The sequence below is a fragment of the Elephas maximus genome, chromosome X, assembly GCF_024166365.1.
Source record: "Elephas maximus indicus isolate mEleMax1 chromosome X, mEleMax1 primary haplotype, whole genome shotgun sequence".
Classification (NCBI taxonomy): domain Eukaryota; kingdom Metazoa; phylum Chordata; class Mammalia; order Proboscidea; family Elephantidae; genus Elephas; species Elephas maximus.
The window spans coordinates 2,224,119-2,243,369 of record NC_064846.1 but is presented as its reverse complement, the minus strand read 5'-3'; the positions used below and the strand labels follow the sequence as shown (position 1 = coordinate 2,243,369).

At 43.8% G+C, this 19,251-nt stretch overlaps 1 protein-coding gene and 1 pseudogene across 1 annotated transcript in view; one reads left to right on the top strand and one right to left on the bottom strand.

Moving 5' to 3' along the window:
• Positions 1-19,037, bottom strand: part of MECP2 (methyl-CpG binding protein 2) — a 68,289-nt gene extending 49,252 nt beyond the window's left edge. Inside the window, exon 1 of the mRNA XM_049871721.1 lies at positions 18,888-19,037. Coding sequence (XP_049727678.1) covers positions 18,888-18,949 — 62 coding nt within the window. The 5' untranslated portion in view covers positions 18,950-19,037. The remainder of the gene's footprint in view (positions 1-18,887) is intronic.
• On the top strand, positions 10,531-11,114 carry LOC126069446 (ferritin heavy chain-like; annotated as a pseudogene).
• Positions 19,038-19,251: the final 214 nt, after the last annotated feature.

The window sequence follows — 19,251 nt, the reverse complement described above, 5'->3', positions numbered from 1 at the left end:
CAAAGAGAAAGGACTTTTGGGGAAAAAGAATAATCACAGGAAATAAATAGCATGACTGAGAGAATTTTAAAACAAGATCAAGGAATATCATTAAAGAAAAAAAAAGGCAATTAGAAACAGTGGAAAAAACAAAAAGCTAAACAAGAAAGCCAAGGTCCAAAAATGAAATAGATTAAATTCTGGCGATGGTTTTAAACAGATGATGGTTTAAGAAAAGAAAATCCATTTGACCTTGATTGGATTGGTCATTCTCCTTTGAGTGGTCCAGTGATTGTGACCCTTGTTATATTGTTGTTAGGTGCCAGTAAGTAGGTTCCAACTCATAGCAACCCTGTGTACAACAGAACAAAACCCTGTCCGGTCCTGTGCCATCCTCTTAATTGTTGCTATGTTTCAGCCCATTATCGCAGCCACTGTGTCAGTCCATCTTGTTGAGGGTCTTCCTCTTTTTGCTGACCCTCTAGACATATCAAAAAGGAAACATAATTCTAGCACTATCAGGTCTTGACTTGAATAATATTGGCTTATGTATAATAATGTAAATGATGTTTACTGGTTTCCAACTTTTAGACTTAACCTATGACTTAGGTGTGGTTATAGAGCAAAACATAAATGTTAACAATTATAAGAATGTATATGCTCAAGTATAGCTTTTAGGAGGTAAAAGCAGGGGAAAGGTGGAAGGAAAAGTAGAGTCTTTACTATCCCTATCTTGTATAGACTGTGGACTAAAGTTGATGGAACAAGAAATACTGTTTAAAGTTACAGAGAAAATGCAAATAGGAATCTCAGCATGGGGAGGGTAATGTAAGCTAAGTCATCTTCTTTCATTTCAGGGAGTTAGTACAATTTCCTTAAGTTGGCAAACCAAGAAAGATGAATAAGCATATTATTTACTTTTGAAGGTAAACATCAAAAGGAACTAAAAGGTTAAAAGCTATATATCTCTAGGGTGTGGAGCAGGGAGGGGAAGAGGTAGACTGTTGTTTAAATCATAAGCTCTTTTGAGCTGACTCTTTACCTAGTAATAGTAGTATTTTGATAAGAATTCAAAACCCAAACCACCTAACTCTTCAATAGCTTCCTATTGTTCCTTCATTAATGTCCCAAATCCTGTATGACCTAGCCCCTATGTCTGACAGCACCTCCTGCCACCAGGCCCCTATCGCCCCCACTCCAGCCATGTAGGGCTTTTTTCAAGTTCCTCAGATGGGCCTTCACACGTGTTCTCCTCCATCCGGAATGCCTCCTTCCACCCTGCACCTTCCCCACTTCTGTTCAATCTTCAGTTCCCAGCTTCCGCACTGCTTCCTTCCTCCTGCGAGGATGATTCCTAGAATTTTGGATTGAGAAACTGGATGTTGATGCTATTTACTGAGATGAGGAGTGAAGGGGGAAAAATTGAGATTCTGTTTGGGACTTGTTACAGTAACAACTCAAGTGCAAACACCAATGAAGCCGTCAAAGGTGGGGCTCAGGGGGAAGGTTTGAGACAACAGACGCACCATCCCACAAAGCAATGAAGACGCAGAAACAACGCAAATGCCTCTTAACTAAATGAAGGCACAGCCACGCAATGAAACGTCAGATAACCCGAGGAACGACGCTGTAAAAACATGAACCAGAGAAGGGTGGCAGACCTACGGGCAACTTCTACTTTTCCTATTTTTTCCATTTTCTGAATAGTTTTTTGTTAAACATACATTGCTTTTATAATTAGAAAATAAAATGATGTTGTTTTCATTTTGGGAAAAAGTGATACTATAAATCCGCATTTACTGACATGGAAAGATAATGACAGCACACTGTTAAAGATGGCAACTTACAACAGCACATGTTATACGATCCTATTTATCTAAATAGGGTCGCTATGGGTCAGAATCAACTCGACAGCAGTGGGTTTGGTTTTGGTTTTTTTTATTTACCTATGTGTGCATGCACACAGGCATATAAGACGACTCTGGAAGGATGTTTGAAATGTTAACATCAAAGGCAACTTTTGGTCTATTATTCACCAACCAATTATATCCTATTAAGTATTATTAAACAGTGATAGAAACATTCATTATACTTTGCATGACAGCTACAAAACATTGTATGTGTTTGTAAATAATTGATATTATAATATACTGAACTGAGCTTTAAATGTCATTTTGCTTCTGTTGCTTGTACTTTAAGGTACTCCTTGACCTCTTCTCCCAGCCCCCATAACTGACTAGCTAAGTCCTGAGTGCTTTTACATCTGCAGCTGCATGGGATAATCTGGACAGAACAAGCATTCGTAACCTCTTTCTGCCATGGACTCCTTCTCAGATAAGTATTTTGAAATGCATAAAAAAAATGAATACAAATCAAGGAACAAAACACTGGTGATGAATTGGCGATAAAGTAAAGCAATATGCGCTTCTTTGTTAAACCATTAAATGACAAGATCTAGAGGTAGATCTAATAACTACTGTACTTTTGAAATAGTCATAAGCATAAATAATACTTCAAAATACCTATGACAACTATAATATGATAGTAAACCACCTTTGATCACTCTGGCAACGAAGTCACAGATACTCCTAACAATATGATGGAATGCTGCCTACATTCATTTTTGAAAGAAATCTAAATTTTTCAGTTAGAGGCTAGTAAAAATGAAGATACAATTTTTTTCCATCCCTGAATTCTTAACCCCAGATTAATTCTTAACCCCCTGAATTCTTTGCCCCAGACCAATGCCTTGGTCCACAAAGATACACACCAAATATTAATAGTAGTTATCGCCACTTGGTAGAATTTCTGAACAGATTTTAATTTTTTTTGTCTTTGTGCCTATATGTATTTTCTAAGTTTAAATAATGATGTTTCACTTCTGTAATTAAAAAAAAAAGCCTAATAAATACTGTGTTTTGTTGTTTGTAACAAAGACATCCTATACAGTTGCTTACAAACTATATTAACATTTTTTATAGGAAGACACCACTTGACAAAAAGGCTTTTGACCTTCTCTAACGACTCAAGATAGAAAAGGTCAAAAGTGTTTTTTTTGTTGTTGTTAAAAGTAGTGTCATCCTATTTAAAAAAAAAATCACATAATCATATGGTCAACTATGCTGGGAATGACAACTCGAAGAGGAATGGCATTGCATTCATTGTCAAAAACAACATTTCACACGATGACTATGAGCCCAAGAGACAGAAAGGGCCATAGCAACCAGAGACTTACATCATCCTGAGACCAGAAGAACTAGATGGTGCCCGGCCACAACCGATCACTGCCCTGACAGGGAGCACAACAGAGAACCCCTGAGGGAGCAGGAGATCAGTCGGATGCAGACCCCAAATTCTCATAAAAAGACCAGACTTAATGGTCTGACTGAGACTAGAGGAATCCTGGCGGTCATGGTCCCCAAACCTTCTGTTGGCCCAGGACAGGAACCATTCCCGAAGACAACTCATCAGACATGGAAGGGACTGGACAATGGGTAGGAGAGAGATGATGATGAAGAGTGAGCTACTTGTATCAGGTGGACACTTGAGACTGTGTTGGCATCTCCCATCTGGAGGGGAGATAGGAGGGTAGAGAGGGTTAGAAACTGGCAAAATTGTCACGAAAGGAGAGACTGGAAGGGCTGACTCATTAGGGGGAGAGTAAGTGTGAGTATGGAGTAAGGTGTATATAAGCTTATATGTGACAGACTGACTTGATTTGTAAACGTTCACTTAAAGCTCAATAAAAATTATTATATATAAAAAAAAAGAACATTTCAAGATCTATCCTGAAGTACAACGCCGTCAGTGATACGATAATATCCATACGCCTACAAGGAAGTCCAGTTAATACGACTATTATTCAAATTTACGCACCAGCCGCTAAGGCCAAAGATGAAGCAACTGAAGATTTTTAACAGCTGCTGCGGTCTGAAATTGATTGAACATGCAATCAAGATGCATTGAAGATAATTACTGGTAATTGGAATGCAAAAGTTGGAAACAAAGAAGAAGGATCAGTAGTTGGAATATATGGCCTTGGTGACGGAAACAATGCCGGAGATCGAATGATAGAATTTTGCAAGACCAACGGCTTCTTCATTGCAAATACCTTCTTTCACCAACATAAACGCCAACTATACACATGGACCTCGCCAGTTGGAGCACACAGAAATAAAATCGACTACATCTGTGGAAAGAGACGATGGAAAAGCTCAATATCATCAGTCAGAACAAGGCCAGCGGCTGACTGTGGAACAGACCATCAACTGCTCATATCCAAGTTCAAGCTGAAACTGAAAAAAATCAGAGCAAAGTCCACAAGAGCCAAAATATGAACTTGAGTATATCCCACCTGAGTTTAGAGACCATCTCAAGAACAGATTTGACACACTGAACACCAGTGACAGAAGACCGGATGAGCTGTGGAATGACGTCAAGGACATCATACACGAAGAAAGCAAGAGGTCATTGAAAAGACAGGAAAGAAAGAAAAAAAACCAAAATGGATGTCAGAGGAGACTCTGAAACTTGCTCTCGAACATCGAGCAGCTAAAGCAAAAGGAAGAACTGAGGAAGTAAAAGACCTGAACAGAAGACTTCGAAGGGCAGCTCAAGAAGACAAAGTATTATAATGACATGTGCAAAGAGCTGGAGATGGAAAACCAAAAGGGAAGAACACGCTCAGCATTTCTCAAGCTGAAAGAAGCAAAGAAAAAATTCAAGCCTCAAGTTGCCACAGTGAAGGATTCTATGGGAAAAATATTAAACAACGCAGGAAGAATCAAAACAAGATGGAAGGAATACACAGAGTCATTCTACCAAAAAGAATTAGTCGATATTCAACCATTTCAAGAGGTAGTATATGATCAGGAACCAATGGTACTGAAGGAAGAAGTCCAAGCTGCTCTGAAGGCATTGGCGAAAAACAAGGCTCCAGGAATTGATGGGAATATCAATTGAGATGTTTCAGCAAACAGATGCAGCACTGGAAGTGCTCACTCGTCTATGCCGAGAAATATGGAAGACAGCTGCCTGGACAACTGACTGGAAGAGTCCATATTTATGCCTATTCCCAAGAAAGGTGATCCAACCAAATGTGGGAATTACAGAACAATATCATTAATATCACACGCAAGCAAAATTTTGCTGAAGATCATTCAAAAAGGGCTGCAGCAGTATATCGACAGGGAACTGCCAGAAATTCAGGCCGGTTTCAGAAGAGGACGTAGAACCATGGATATCATTGCTGATGTCAGATGGATCCTGGCTGAAAGCAGAGAATACTGGAAAGATGTTTACCTGTGGTTTTACAGACTACGCAAAGGTATTCCACCGTAAGGATCTTAACAAACGATGGATAACATTGCAAAGAATGGGAATTCCAGAACACTTAATTATGCCCATAAGGAACCTGTACATAGTTCAAGAAGCAATCGTTCAAACAGAACAAGGGAATACTGCATTGTCTAAAGCCAGGAAAGGTGTGCATCAGGGTTGTATCCATTTATCATACTTATTCAATCCGAATGCTGAGCAAATAATCTGAGACGATGGACTATATGAAGAATAACCATCAGGATTGAAGGAAGATTCATTAACAACTTGGGATACGCAGATTACACAACATAACGAAAACAAAAATCCTCACAACTGGACCAATAAGTAACATGGTAATAAATGGAAAAAAGACTGAAATTGTCAAATATTTCAATTTACTTGGATCCACAATCAATGCCCATGGAAGCAGCTGTCTAGAAATAAAGCGACACATTGCATCGGGTAAATCTGCTGCACAAGATCTTTTTAAAGTGTTAAAAAGCAAAGATGTCACTTAGAGGACTAAGGCAGGCCTTACTCAAACCAGGGTATTTTCAATCGTCTGATGTGCATGCAAAAGCTGGACAATGAATGCGAAAGACTGAAGAAGAATTGACGCCTTTGGATTATGTTGTTGGCGAAGAATACTGAATATCCTGTGGACTGCCAGAAGAAGGAATAAATCTGTCTTGGAAGAAGCACAGCCAGAATGCTGCTTGAAAGTGAGGATGCTAAGACTTCAGCTCGTGGACTTTGGACATGTTATCAGGAGGGACCAGTCCCTGGAGAAGGACATCACGCTTGGTAATGTACAGGGTAGACCTGCAACGAGATGGACTGCCAACAGTGGCTGCAACAATGGGCTCAAACATAGCAAAGATTGTGAGGGTGGCGCAGGACCGGGCAGCGTTTCGTTCTGTTGTACGCAGGGTTGCTAAGAGTTGGAACCGGCTCGACGGCACCTAACAACAACAACAACTTAAGTGGTTGGATGGCTTTAATCGTTTCCATGTTCTTTCAAGGCTAGGGAAAAAAAATCACTAGAATTATTTATTTTAGAGTCAAAAGGAACAAAAAGACAAACTGTCACAACTGCAGGCGTCTGGCTATTTTATTTGCCAAGTGTAATTCCAAAAACAGCCAAAAATATTAGAGGAAATTAGTACTTAATATGGACTAATACCTTCTGCTGTTTACAAAAACACAAGAACCACAAACACACGGAAATTTATATTTAAAAATTAGTTACCAAATATGTGTAAAAAATTTAAAATAGAACTTATCAAAGTAATGTCGCAACTTAAGTACCGCTATAAACCCCAGGGAAACCAAGCATGCTTTAACATTTGCAAACATTATTCACATGCAGAAAGCAAGCTCATGCTCCAGCAGCGACATGGGAGGCTGTAAAGGAAGAAGAAGCTACAGCTGGGAGGGAAATGTGCATGTCTCAGAAGCTTGCTTTGCTTTCTTTCAAACCTAAAAATGAAACCATTGGACTGCCCTATTAGTAAGTCTAGAAAATGGGTGCCTGCTTGTAGAAGGCTTTTACAAACACAGAAACAAAAATATCTTCTTCTTAGTTAATAGGACCCAAGGATATAAACATAAACCAGACGCCAATCCTTCTCCCTCAGGGCTCTAGCGGAGTTTATGTCCTAAAAATGTTTATACAGCGTGTGGAGACATGGTAAATGAACGAATGAGTCTACATATATCAACATGGACCAATCCCAAGGGCCAAGCATTCAGTGAACAAAGCACGTTGCAGAGTACTACATATGGTGGGATATCCCGGAAGTGTAAAAAACACTTTAAAATATTATATACTGTCATGTGTAATAAAAGTATAAAAACTGGGATGAAAAGGACCCGTGTTACCTTTAGCCAAGGGGTTATCCCAGGGAAGGCAGAATGCAGAGTGGAAGATGGGCTGGGATTTAGCTGGCTCTATAATGTTTTTCCCAGTTTTCTTTTTTTATATACTGTTTTATAAAGTTTTTTTTTTTTTTAATAATGTTTCAGTTCCATAAAAGAGCTAACACAGTATGGCAAAATGGTGACATGTATGAGGTTTGGGTGCTAAGTACATGAGCGGCTACCACCTGAGCAGACTGTCTGGCCAGGGAGGACGAGGGTAGGGGGCACTGCTAAGAGGTCTGGGCCTCAAGGGCAGAGGGTTGGAGACAGCGAGTGGCAGGCAGAGGAGGGCTCTGCGGGGTTGGCGTGGCACTAGGCATGAACTGTTGGGCACTGGTGCTCGACAAACTGAAGAGCTTGCTTCTGCATTGCTTTCTTCCGCATTGCTTTCTTCATCCCAAAAGTCTTGTTAGACAGGTAATAAATACAGGTTAGGAGAACTAAACAGTGGCCTTGGTGCCCAAGTCAGTTCACGTCCACATGAGCTCCCGGCCTCACTGCAGCCCAGCACTTGAGAGTATCAGAGAATTCTGCACTAGAGGAAGTCCTGACTTTGCGGGCATTGCCAGCTCTCAGGGGCAGACGGGGAGAAAGGAAGGTTCCCCGAGACTTGCAGGAGGACCCCTGGGTACAAGGAGGGAAAGGACAGGGAAGTCAGCTTGGGGAAGATGACATACAGAGCAGGGTGGAAAGGGGACAGGACGGGTGGACAGAGGACCCTGCATTCTAGGGCCCAGGGAACATCTCAGGATGTGATGTCACCTGGGAAGAAAGTTAAGGCTGTTGGACACCGGTGGTGCTGTCGACCGAACACTTTGAAAATGCATCCCCCCACTCCTACTTTCTCCTTCAGATCTCGGGGGCCAGTTTTCAGGATTTTCTTCTCTGATCCCACCTCCCCAACTAGGTGGGACCCCCTGTTAGGTTTCTGGGGTTCCCCTTAGCACATGGTCTTCACTATCATAGCACTTATCTCCTTGTAAAGGAACCTGTGAGATTGATCAGGGGAGGGCAGCCTGTGTGCTCGTCACCACTGGTGCCCCAGCGCCTAGCACGGTACCTTTATAAACGGTCAAAGCCATAGGCAAAGGAAGAAAAGCAGCCTGGTTGTGAACACTTCTGATATACTCCTTCTGTTCACTGCAATACATACGAGACATAACACTTGGTTTTACGGGAAGATCCGACAGCTGAGGGAGACTCAAATTCCAAGTTCTAAGGAGCTACACAACTTAGAGCTGACCAAAAACAATAACACCCCATCTTCTTCAAGATTCAGAAACAAGAATTGGCCAGTTTCCCTTCCCAAGAAAAAGGTCCTACTCACAGGTCCTGCTCACATGAGATTACATCCTGATGACGTGACAACTTCAAAGTTTTGCTTTCTAGTGTAAACTGCTAACAGATATTTCTTCCTTGCCCAATTAACAGTTTTCTAATCTCTACAAATAGTATTGCAGTCGTAAACTCGTGCACTTATCCACTCATAAGTAGTTTTTTTCCTTAAAAGCCTGCAATTAAAAAGCTGCTCTTCAGCTCCTGTCTGGAGGGGAGATGCGGGGGGGGGGGGGGAAGCTGGTTGAATGGACAGGAAAATCGAGGGTGCAGAGAAGGAGCGTACTGTCTCATTAGGAGGGGAGGAACTAGGGGTATACAGCAAGGTGTATATAAATTTCTGTATGAGACTGACTTGATTGTAAACTTTCACTTAAAGCACAACAAAAATTAAAAAAGCCGCCCTTGATTTAGCACTATCTGATAAAAGAAAAAAAAATTTTTTTTCTTTTTATCAAAGCTGAGAATGCCTGTAGCCTATGATCCAGTAACTCCCTCTTCTAGGAATTTATCATACCAAGAAACCTGCCCATGAGCAAAAAAGCATCTGTGCAAGACTAGTCACTACAGTATTAATGAAATTGGAAACATAAATCTCCATCAAGAGAAAACTGGTGAATAAATTAAGGTATATCCAGCCTACTCCAAACCTTAAAAAAAAAAAAAAAAAGATACAGCTCTATGTGAACCGCTACAGATCAATGTCTGAGATACAGTAATTGAAGAGGGCAAGCTTCACAGATGTGCGCAGTATTTTACTGTTTATGTAAAAACATACACCCTTGTTTGCACATGTGTGTGTGCATGCATACACACACACACACATAAAAATATGTCTATAATGGTGGCTGCCTCCAGGGAGAAAACTGGACAGCTGAGGACAGAGATGGCAGGCGCCTTTCCACCATATAACCTTTCATCCCATCTTCTGAATTTTATACTATATCCCTAATTTCAAAAAAATCATTAAAAAAAAAAGTCTTACACAACAAACCTTTTCCTTAATCACGAATCATTTATATGCCTTCTCCATTAAGTAAAAAAGATTCTCAGTCCAAATCAAGACTCCACTTCAGTTTTAAGGGTATTTGTTAGATTTAAATAATGCAAGTTGCAAAAATTACATCCGCTCCCCTAAGAATATATTCACCAAAAGCCTGCTTCATTTTTATCAGCTATTACAGAAAAGCTTCAACATGATCATAGAAGAAAATTACCATTTTTGTCAGTACGCAACTTTTATTCCACCACAACCAAGCTAACTGAATATAGAACTGTTTCAAGACAAAAATCAGCCTGCAATTATAGCAGTCAGAAAACAAACTATGCTTATGTAGCAGTCTACCCTAAAGCTCTAACTTGTATGTCAAAATTTAAAACACACACACACATACACAACACTGGCTTCCTCCTAGCTTATATAAGACACACTTTTGTGAAGAGCCACTCTTTTCTCGAGTCGTCCAGGATAAGCACTGTACTTGCCTGGCAACATTACCTCTACCCCCCGCCCCATGACAAGGGCAGCACAGCCTCCAGGACTCAGCACCGTCCCTGGCTCAAAACAGATGCCCAAATATTTGCCGATCGATGAATAAATGGCTACCTGCTAATGGCCCTGCCATCAAGCCTCACAAAGAAAAATTTAGAAAGAGCAACTTTACAGAGAAAACAGGAAAGAGTTTAAGATCTATCATTTTTAAGATTTTAGCATATGATAAAGGCGAAAAACAAATGACTTATTCAACAAGTGGCTGACACACTGGCGAATTGATCTAGACCTCACTGCATTCTAAACTGAAATACCGGCCAGATGTCCTTCACAGAGTCTCCACAGTCTCCTGCTCCAACAGTACCTGAACAGAGAATCTGGTGCTCGCCAACCTCCCCCTGACTAGTCACTCCCAGCCAGCCTGCTGCCACCTCCTCACAGCAAAGCCCTCAGATGCCCCAAGGGCCCCCTCCTCAATTGCCACCATGACAACCACATCCCCCTTGCAGGTGTGCCAGAACTACACCCAGGACTCGGAGGCTGCCATCAATCGCCAGATCAACCTGGAGCTCTACACCTTGTATGTCTACCTGTCCATGTCTTACTACCTCAACCTCGGTGATGTGGCTTTGAAGAATTTTGCCAAATATTTTCTTCATCAATCTCATGAGGACAGTGAACATGTTGAGAAGCTGATAAAGCTGCCAAACCAACGAGGTGGGCGAATCTCCCTTCAGAAGATTGCATCAAGAAACCAGATCGCGATGACAAGGAGAGCGGGCTGATGCAGCTGAGTGCGCTACACTTGGAAAAAAGCGTGGACCAGTCACTACTGGAACCACACAAACTGGGCACTGACAAGAACGACCTCCACTTGTGTGACTTCACTGAGTCTCATTACCTAAGTGAGCAGGTGAAATTCATCAAAGAATTGGGTGCCTACTTAAGGAACTTGTGCAAGATGGGAGCCCCCAGAATCTGCCTTGCAGAGTATCTCTTTGACAAGCACACCCTGGGAGACAGTGATGGACAGAGCTTTAGCCTGGCTTCCCCACAGCCACAGGGGTGACTTCCGGGGTCACCAACGCAGTATATGCCATAGTAGGTTTATCTTTACCTTTTTTACACATTGTACCAAAACATCCACTTCAGTTCTTTCATTTATATCATTCCTTCAAAGAAATTTGGTAACCATAAATAAATAAAAAAGAAAAACCAAGAAAAAAGTATTTAAAAAACCATTAAGAAAAAACAGGAAACTTACCTATATTCTTTTGTACGTATGAAACACACAAGTTGTTTTGAGAAAGAAATAAAATGAAGATGAATAATTGTTCTTAAAGCAGAAAAGTATTTTCTAAGTATAAAAGCAAAAGAAGAAATCATAACAGACATTTTATATATTAAAAAGGACAAGCAAAATCAAGACATACGACAGAAGTAGGAAATTTTTTTGCATGATGACAAAGAATATCCTCAACATATTACGGGTTCTTACAAATCAAGTTAAAAAGAAATACCCCAACGGAAGAATGAAGCAGACCACGAAGAAACAATTCACAAGACAAAATACAAATGGCCAAATTACTGAGATTCAGTTTCAGCAATATCTGAGACCAGAGATGGCCACCCAATCCTGGTAAGGGTGAGAAACTGGCACTTTCCTGTGCTGTCCTGGGAAGTGGTACAGCCATTTTGGAAGGCGATGTGGCGGTACCCACCAGCAACTCCAGGTCTGGGCAGCCATTCTCCAGCAAGACTGACTCAAAAGGAAGTTCAATACAGCCACTGTTGAATGGCAAACCACTGGAAACAACACTAGGGGGACGACGAAATATATGACAGTTCATCGACACCATGGACTGACTACAGTGCTACTGAAACAAACACACAGATAGAAATGTCCTGGCCCAAAGAGCTGCAATCTATATTTTTTTGTTTTTAATTTTATTTTTTTATCATTTATTCTTGTTGTTGCAATCTATGTTTAATCCATCCCATATGTCTATTGAGGAGAAGATTTAGAAGGCTCTGTATTAAGCTATGGAAATCCTCATGGCATAGTGGTTAAGAGCTACGGCTGCTAAACAAAAGGTCATCAGTTCTAATCCACCAGGCGGCTCCTTGGAAACTCTATAGGGCAGTTCTACTCTGTCCTATAGGGTCGCTATGAGTTGGAATCGACTCGACAGCAACGGGTTTGTGTTTTGGTATATTAAGCTATTAACAGTGGTTATCTCTGAGTAGTGGAACCTGAGACTAAAGCGGAGCGGTCATTTTTTTACTTGATATACTTTAAATGGTTTGAGTTTTTGATAAAAGCATGTATTATTTTTGTATTTTTTGAAAAGGAAGTAAATATCAAGCACTTAACTACTAAGGACAGGTTCTGGCTTTGAAAATTCCCTTCAAAGTTCCTTGAAACTCAAATGGCCATATTTTCCCCATTCATCAGCAATGAGTTTTTTTTTTTTAATCTCTTCCTTTCTACATTTCTTAAGAGAAACTGTATAGTGTCACCACTGCCTGTTTAAAAAAAACCCCATTTGTAATCTGAGAAAAAGAACATTAAAAACATAAACCACCACCCCACGCCTAAAAACCTACCAGAAGAAATCCATTCACTCATCCTATAACATTTAGGCAACATTAATTTCTGAGACAACACACAAAGTGTTCGCCATGCAACTCCCACCAGCACGAATCCACAGAGTACAAAGAGTGTCCTGTCCATGTGGCCCCAGGCACAACCCTCAGAAGTAAAGGGAAATGACAATTTGAGTCACAGGACCAGAACAGAACCAAACTGGGGACTAGAAGGAAACACAATGCTCCCTGCCTTCTTCTAGACCACCTGTTTTCCTCCACCTAGGCCTCACCTGCACATAGCTTCGGAGGCCGGCTATTTCTTATGGAGTGCTTTACAGTGAGGAGTCAGAAGCCACTGCAGAGCACAGAACAACGTGTTCCTTGGGGTCTATGTAGAAATCAAAATGGCAGTCAATGTGTAAGCCACAATTTTTCTCGGGAAGAGAAATGGAAAAACTTGATTAGAATGTTCTGCCTCACCACACTGAATGTTTGAAAATCAGAGTGTCAAAATATCAAATACGGACTGACCACTGATTTAAAGAAAACTTGAGATGTTGAGCATAACAGTAGCAAAATGAAGGAACCACTCAATTTTACAAAACTGGAGTGCACACAATGGCGACAAAGTCGCTAAAGGTGTAGCTGATCCATCACCTGAGTCTCAGGCCTAGAGCGACTAGTAGCCCCAGCTTTTCTAAAAGCACCCTGCCCCAGAGTCTAGATCCCTGGCTGCACATGTCTGCATGTGGCGTGCACACTCGATGAGGCACAGCTACCCCCCGTTCTGGGACAGCTTTCGGGAATCCATCTTTACAAGGGACTACACACCGGTGCCCACAACGGAAAATGCACTACAGGCACTCAGAAACATTTGCCAGTGAGTCATTCACAGAAAACAAAACCAAACCCAGCCCCCTGCTGAAGACCGCTAGGCTGTACAGCCACAGGTGGAGGGCTCAGGGCAAGAGCTTCCGGCGCGGCTGACCTGCTTCAAGGTGAACTGGAGTTGCAGCTCACCAGTTCCGGCTCGACTCTGACTCCCGCCCCCAGATCACGCTGTGGCTACCAAGGAACCCTACCCAAACTGACCGTTCAGGGCTCAGGGAAGTGACTTTTTTTTATTATATGGCACAGTTTGGCACAGTTATATCTTAGTCTTTGGGGTACTTTTATACTGTCCAAGAGTAGTATATCTTTTTTTTTTCCTTTTTTTTTTCCTTTAAAAACAGATGGCCAAACCAGGACATATACTAAAAAAAAAAAAAGGAAGGTTACTTACCTGAGCCCTAACATCCCAGCTACCATGGAATCCTGTTGGAGCTGGTCTACAGAAGCAAGATGTATTCTGGGGAGTCACATGTCACATCAAAGCAGGAACTGGTGAGTCTGTACTTTTATGGAGCCTAAAACAAAGAAAATTGTAAGTTGAAAGCCCTCATTGTGCTGCACGACCTTTTTCCCAGGGCGATTTGGGACATCTTGAAGATAAACGTATAGACAAAGTGCTATGCTAGTTCCCGGCTTAGCTAGCTAGAAGCAACATCTGGCCCGTAACACGCACTGCTACAAAGAAAGGCGCATTCTTGTCCAAATCAACACGTACAAGTCTTGTCTCCTCCAGGGTATACTTTGACACTACAAAGCCTACCGTTAGTGGCAATCTCTGGCAAGTATCTCTGCCACCAAGTCATACAGAAATACTCTGGGAGAGAACACACGTACAAGAGAACACATAGCACCAAAACACCATCCCGGAAAGAACACATGAAATCAAGAGGCGGGACTCCCTTTTTCAAGCAGCTTAAGTTGCAAAGAGCTCTGTGACATCTTGTAAAAGAGCTTTAAGCCCAAGTGAGAGAAGCAGTACCAATGGAAACCAAGAGCCCTGGGAAATCCAGAGCCATCACCCCAAATAAAAAAAATATGCACAGCTATTTCAGAGCAACCACTTATAAATTTTTCAGATCAGTAAAATGCAGTGTCCAACAATCTAAGGTATCCCCTTAATAGTTGCCCTTTTGTTTCTGAGCTCACGTTCAAAAAAGAACTTTTGTCATTACATTTTTAGCCATTTAGATAACCACTGTTTCCTTGTTACAACATAAACTGCCCCATATTAGCTAATCTCAGATGCTGTGACTGTCCAGTCCAACTGCAACACTTTTATCTTTAGACTAAAAAAAGACTAGGCTAGAGTGTACAACTTAGAAGCTCTTCACACAAACAATTACTCATGTAATCAAACCCAGAGGAAGGGCAACACCAACCAAGTCGTTTATGGATAGTCTAGAACTACCAAGAGAGATACCTGGAATATATACACCTTCTGTGCTTCAATGAGGCCTCATAATTCCTTTAAACAAAGACTCAAGTCACAGAATGCTTAGAACTCTCAGAAGGCAAGTTCACAGTATTACTCAGCTATATAAGAAAAATACAACTGGTATCCTGGCTGGGAAGCCCCGGAGAAGCCGTAACTTCTCAAGGCCCCAATTTTTTTCTCACTTGTAAACTGAGGGAGCTGGACTAAGGTTCCTTCCAGCTCTGAAAGTTCAAGATCTTTGATTCACTCAAAATTTCAATAAAAAACAAAACCAAAAAAGTGCCAGAAAATGAGAACAGTGAGGTGAAAACCACAGTAAAGCAGTGATTTGCAGGTCCATATAGATGACACCTCCAGTTCCAAAGGCAAGTGAGACGAGTGACCCCTTCCTAAGGCTTGGTCCCACCAGCTTCAGAGGCAGCATCAAGAATCCAGACAACTGCAAACCAATTAACTACGGTAATGGCATGTAAATATGCAAGGACACCCAACATCAGTGGGCTTTCAAGAAGTTATAAAGGCCGAGGCTTTATTAGCTAATGGAACGTTACCCCACCTTTGGCATGGAGTGGGGAAGTCCTGCCCTTCCCCAAATTTCCACTCCAACTCAGTTATTTCACATACCATACCTACCATCAAACTCGTAGAACAAAGTAGGTAAGCAATGGCGTGCAAATAAAGCTTTCGATATGAGAAGTTTCCTTGGAAGAGAAAAGCGATCAGGTAGAGGCAACGAAGCATGGCTTGTATATAGGAAGCCCAAGAAAAGTGACCACTCACATTGTTCTGCCCAAAACTGTGTAAAGGCACAGTGGTGACAACGGCAACTGGACTAGGAAGGGCTGATATAGAAGCATTAGGATGAGGTCCTGCAGCTAAAGTGGCAATCACGCTCTACCCAAGAAAAAAGGTGGCGTTTGCCACCACAGGAGGTTGGTCAGCCACTTCAATTTGAAACTGCCTGGTTGATGCTTTAGTCAGCCCCCAGCTCAGCAACTGCTCTCGGCGCACCTTGAACTACCAGTCACTATGAGGCCGAGGCCGGCCAAGCAGTGGAAGGGCGCCTCACCTCCAAGAGAACTCAAGTGGCGGGACTCCAAACTGGACCGAGCCAAGTACAAGGTTCTCATGAATATTTATTCGACTTTATAAAAAAGTAAGGGTCCGAAGCCACACGACTTGTCATGAAAACAGTCCCAAGAAGGTACATTAGAGTTGGAAACGGATGCAAGTAAGGAACAAACAACTTTAACCTCTGCTCTTCTTTATTCTAGACTGAAAAAACAGACTCCTTGTTCCATCTCCGTGCGGGGGGTCGGACGGGGGGAGTTGGGTGTCACCTAGCCAGCTGTTTTTTCAAAACCACACAGCTTGCCTCTCCCCCGACACCAGATTCAGGCAGGCAGGCAACAAGGACTCCAGTTGGAAACTGTAAACATGTGAACACAGAAGTAAAAACTGTACCCTAATCCTCCTCATAGACAGAGGTGCGTGCCCTACCCCAGACCCATCTCAGGATCCAAACAGCAAAAAAGTCAGAGTAGGCTTTACTGCAGATGCTTTCCTATCAGGTGGAAAAAAAAGGCCTGGTACTCCAGATTTAAAGCATTCTACGCAAATATTTTAAAACAGGAAATAGAAAGGTGTGATAGGCCAGTACTAGCAAGCAAGCTGCAGGAGGCTTCTTCAAGCTGTTAGGACGTGCTGCCTTCAGATGCCACCAGGCACTTGCCAGAGAAAAGGAGTTCTGGGAGGATGCCTGTGTGGTTCAAAGGGGCTCCAGAGGAGGCAATCGCGTTGTCAACTAGGGAAAGCAAACTGAAGAACTAGGCTCGTCATGTCTTAGGTTCAGATGGACAAATCTTGGAATCTTCATCAAGTGAGGCTTGTGTGTCTGTGTGCGGGGATGAATGTACCCCAACAATGTGGCGACCCAGCTGACCTGCCACGAATGGGCCATCTGTGGCAACTGATTTCAATCGACGCACAAAAGCCCACTCTACTTTTACCTCAACTGAGCGTGCTAAGATTCAGACACGTTCAGGTACAAAAACAAAAGCAAGTGTTTCTCAGGCTTCCTGACTAGGATTTGAAGTAAAAGTCCTGAAATAAATAAGCCTGTTTCCCTAAATCTCTGGTGGAAATTCCCAAAAGACCTAAAAAATCCAGACCCTGTCTTTTTATAGGGACCCAGCATATTTCATAAGACCCAAGAGATCAGCTTAATCTCGTTATTAACTGAAATTAGTGTGACCCAGTTGAAAATTCCAGCTACAGAACCCAAATTTCTCCTCTACAGTAATCACTGCCTGTTTAAATTTACTACAGAGGCCTGAATATGTTTTATTCCTATAGTATAGCCAAATGTCTAAAACTTGTGGGAGTCCCATAGAGTCTAAACCAGTTAGCTGCACACAATCATAGTTCTGATTCCCTGATCACCAACCACCCCCTTAATCATATCCTATAATCTCACCAATGTGGGTCACTGATCCCATACACTGGAGACGCACTTGTCAATAGCTCCGCAGAGCCCATTCCTGTTAGTGGAAAAATCACCAGAAGTACACATCTGCCTGACCATGAGTCAGGAATATCAATTTTGTGGTGGAGCCCATTTTTGCTGTGACCAATCCACACCCAAACACAGTCCCGACAGAAGCCACTGACACGAAGGTGAAAAAAGGAGATTTGTCATCTCTTCCAAAGCAAGCTTTCTCCCTTCAGGGACCATACTTATCAGTGTCATAAACGGTCTCCTTTGTCAGAGCAATCTTTTTAGACTCTTCAGGATGACCTTAAGTCTTCAGCGCAAAACCAGAGAAACGCTGCCACTGCCACAAAAAGTCACCTGAGTTTCAGTTTGGGTGATTCAGTCATAACCCAACCGAAAAGAGAATAAACTTTCAGGAAAATCGACAGGGACCATAGCAATGCAATGAACTTGACACATCTGGTCTCGGTGATCTTGTGCAGATCGTGCTCCAGGGCTATGGGAGCCCATTACATACTACGTCCCATTACACTTATGTAACTGGAATATCGCTGGCAAAGGGGGGGAGGGTGAGAGGGCGCTAATATTCCGAAGTCACAGCCCCCCCCCTCAAAAAAATCCTTTGAGTAGCCCGGGGGCGCGCTGATGCCGAAAAGCCTCATGTGCTGCCGGACAAACAGTCCCCTACCCACAGTTCCAGAAGAGAACTATAGCCACCTCTTTATGATGAGTGGTGGGACCTAGGACATTATGTCTATTGCCTCTTGTGGGTGGACAATAATTCCCGCCTACTTCTTGGGGCTAGATGTGGAAAGGAGACGGTGGACGGATTCGCTTCCAGTGGGGGCAGAGAGTCATGGAACGGGCGAGAAGAAGGGGGAGGCAAAGCCTGAACATGGGGGGTGAGCGCGCCGAAGCCCTTGTGGCGCACTCTCCCGACGGGAGGCGGACTGCGCACGCGCGCCGTTGGGGGGGGCAAAGTAACGGGAGAGGGGGCGCGAGAGGGAGGGAGAGGGGAGAGCGCGATCCAGGGAGAGGCCGGGTGCGCGGGCGCGCGACGGCGCCGCGGCCCGAAGCCCCGAGAAGGGCAGGACGCGCGCGCGGCCACGACAGGCGAAGCCCCGGCGACATGGGCGCCCACGGGGCAGAGATGCGCGCGGAGGGCGGGAGGAAGTGAGACAGAAGGCCGAAGCGGCCCGGGCGGCGGCCCCACGAGACCGCGGCGAGGACGGTCATCCGCGAGCGCGAGTGACGGGCCGAGGGGGGAGCCACCAATGGAGGCGGCAGGCGGGGGAGGGGGAGAGTAGAGAGGAGGGACGCCATCCGCCAGCCCGAGTCGCCCGAGCCCGCGGGCCCCTCCCGCGCCACGTCCCGCCCCTGCCCCCCTCCCCCAAGGAAGGGTCCCCGCCCGCGGCCTCAGCGGTACCACTCACAGTCTCTCCTCCTCGCCTCCTCCTCCTCCTCCGCTCGGCGCGGCGGCGGCGGTGGCGGCCATTTTCCGGACGGCTTTTACCACAGCCCTCTCTCCGAGAGGAGGGAGTGCGCGCGCCACCGACGCCGGGACCCCGCACGGCCGACGTCGCGCCCCGCCCTCCCCGGTCGGCCTGCGCGCTGCTGCACCTGCGCGCCCGCGCCCCGCCCCGGCCCAGCCCCCGTTGCCGCCGCGTCGTCCCGAGCCCGCCTGCCATTGGCTTTTGTGGTAGGGGTGGGGCGGTTCCTGGGCAGCGTCCTCGCCAATTGGTAGGAGCTCCTGTCAGTTACGTCAGGGACTAGGGGGCGGAACCCCTGTCCAGCTGC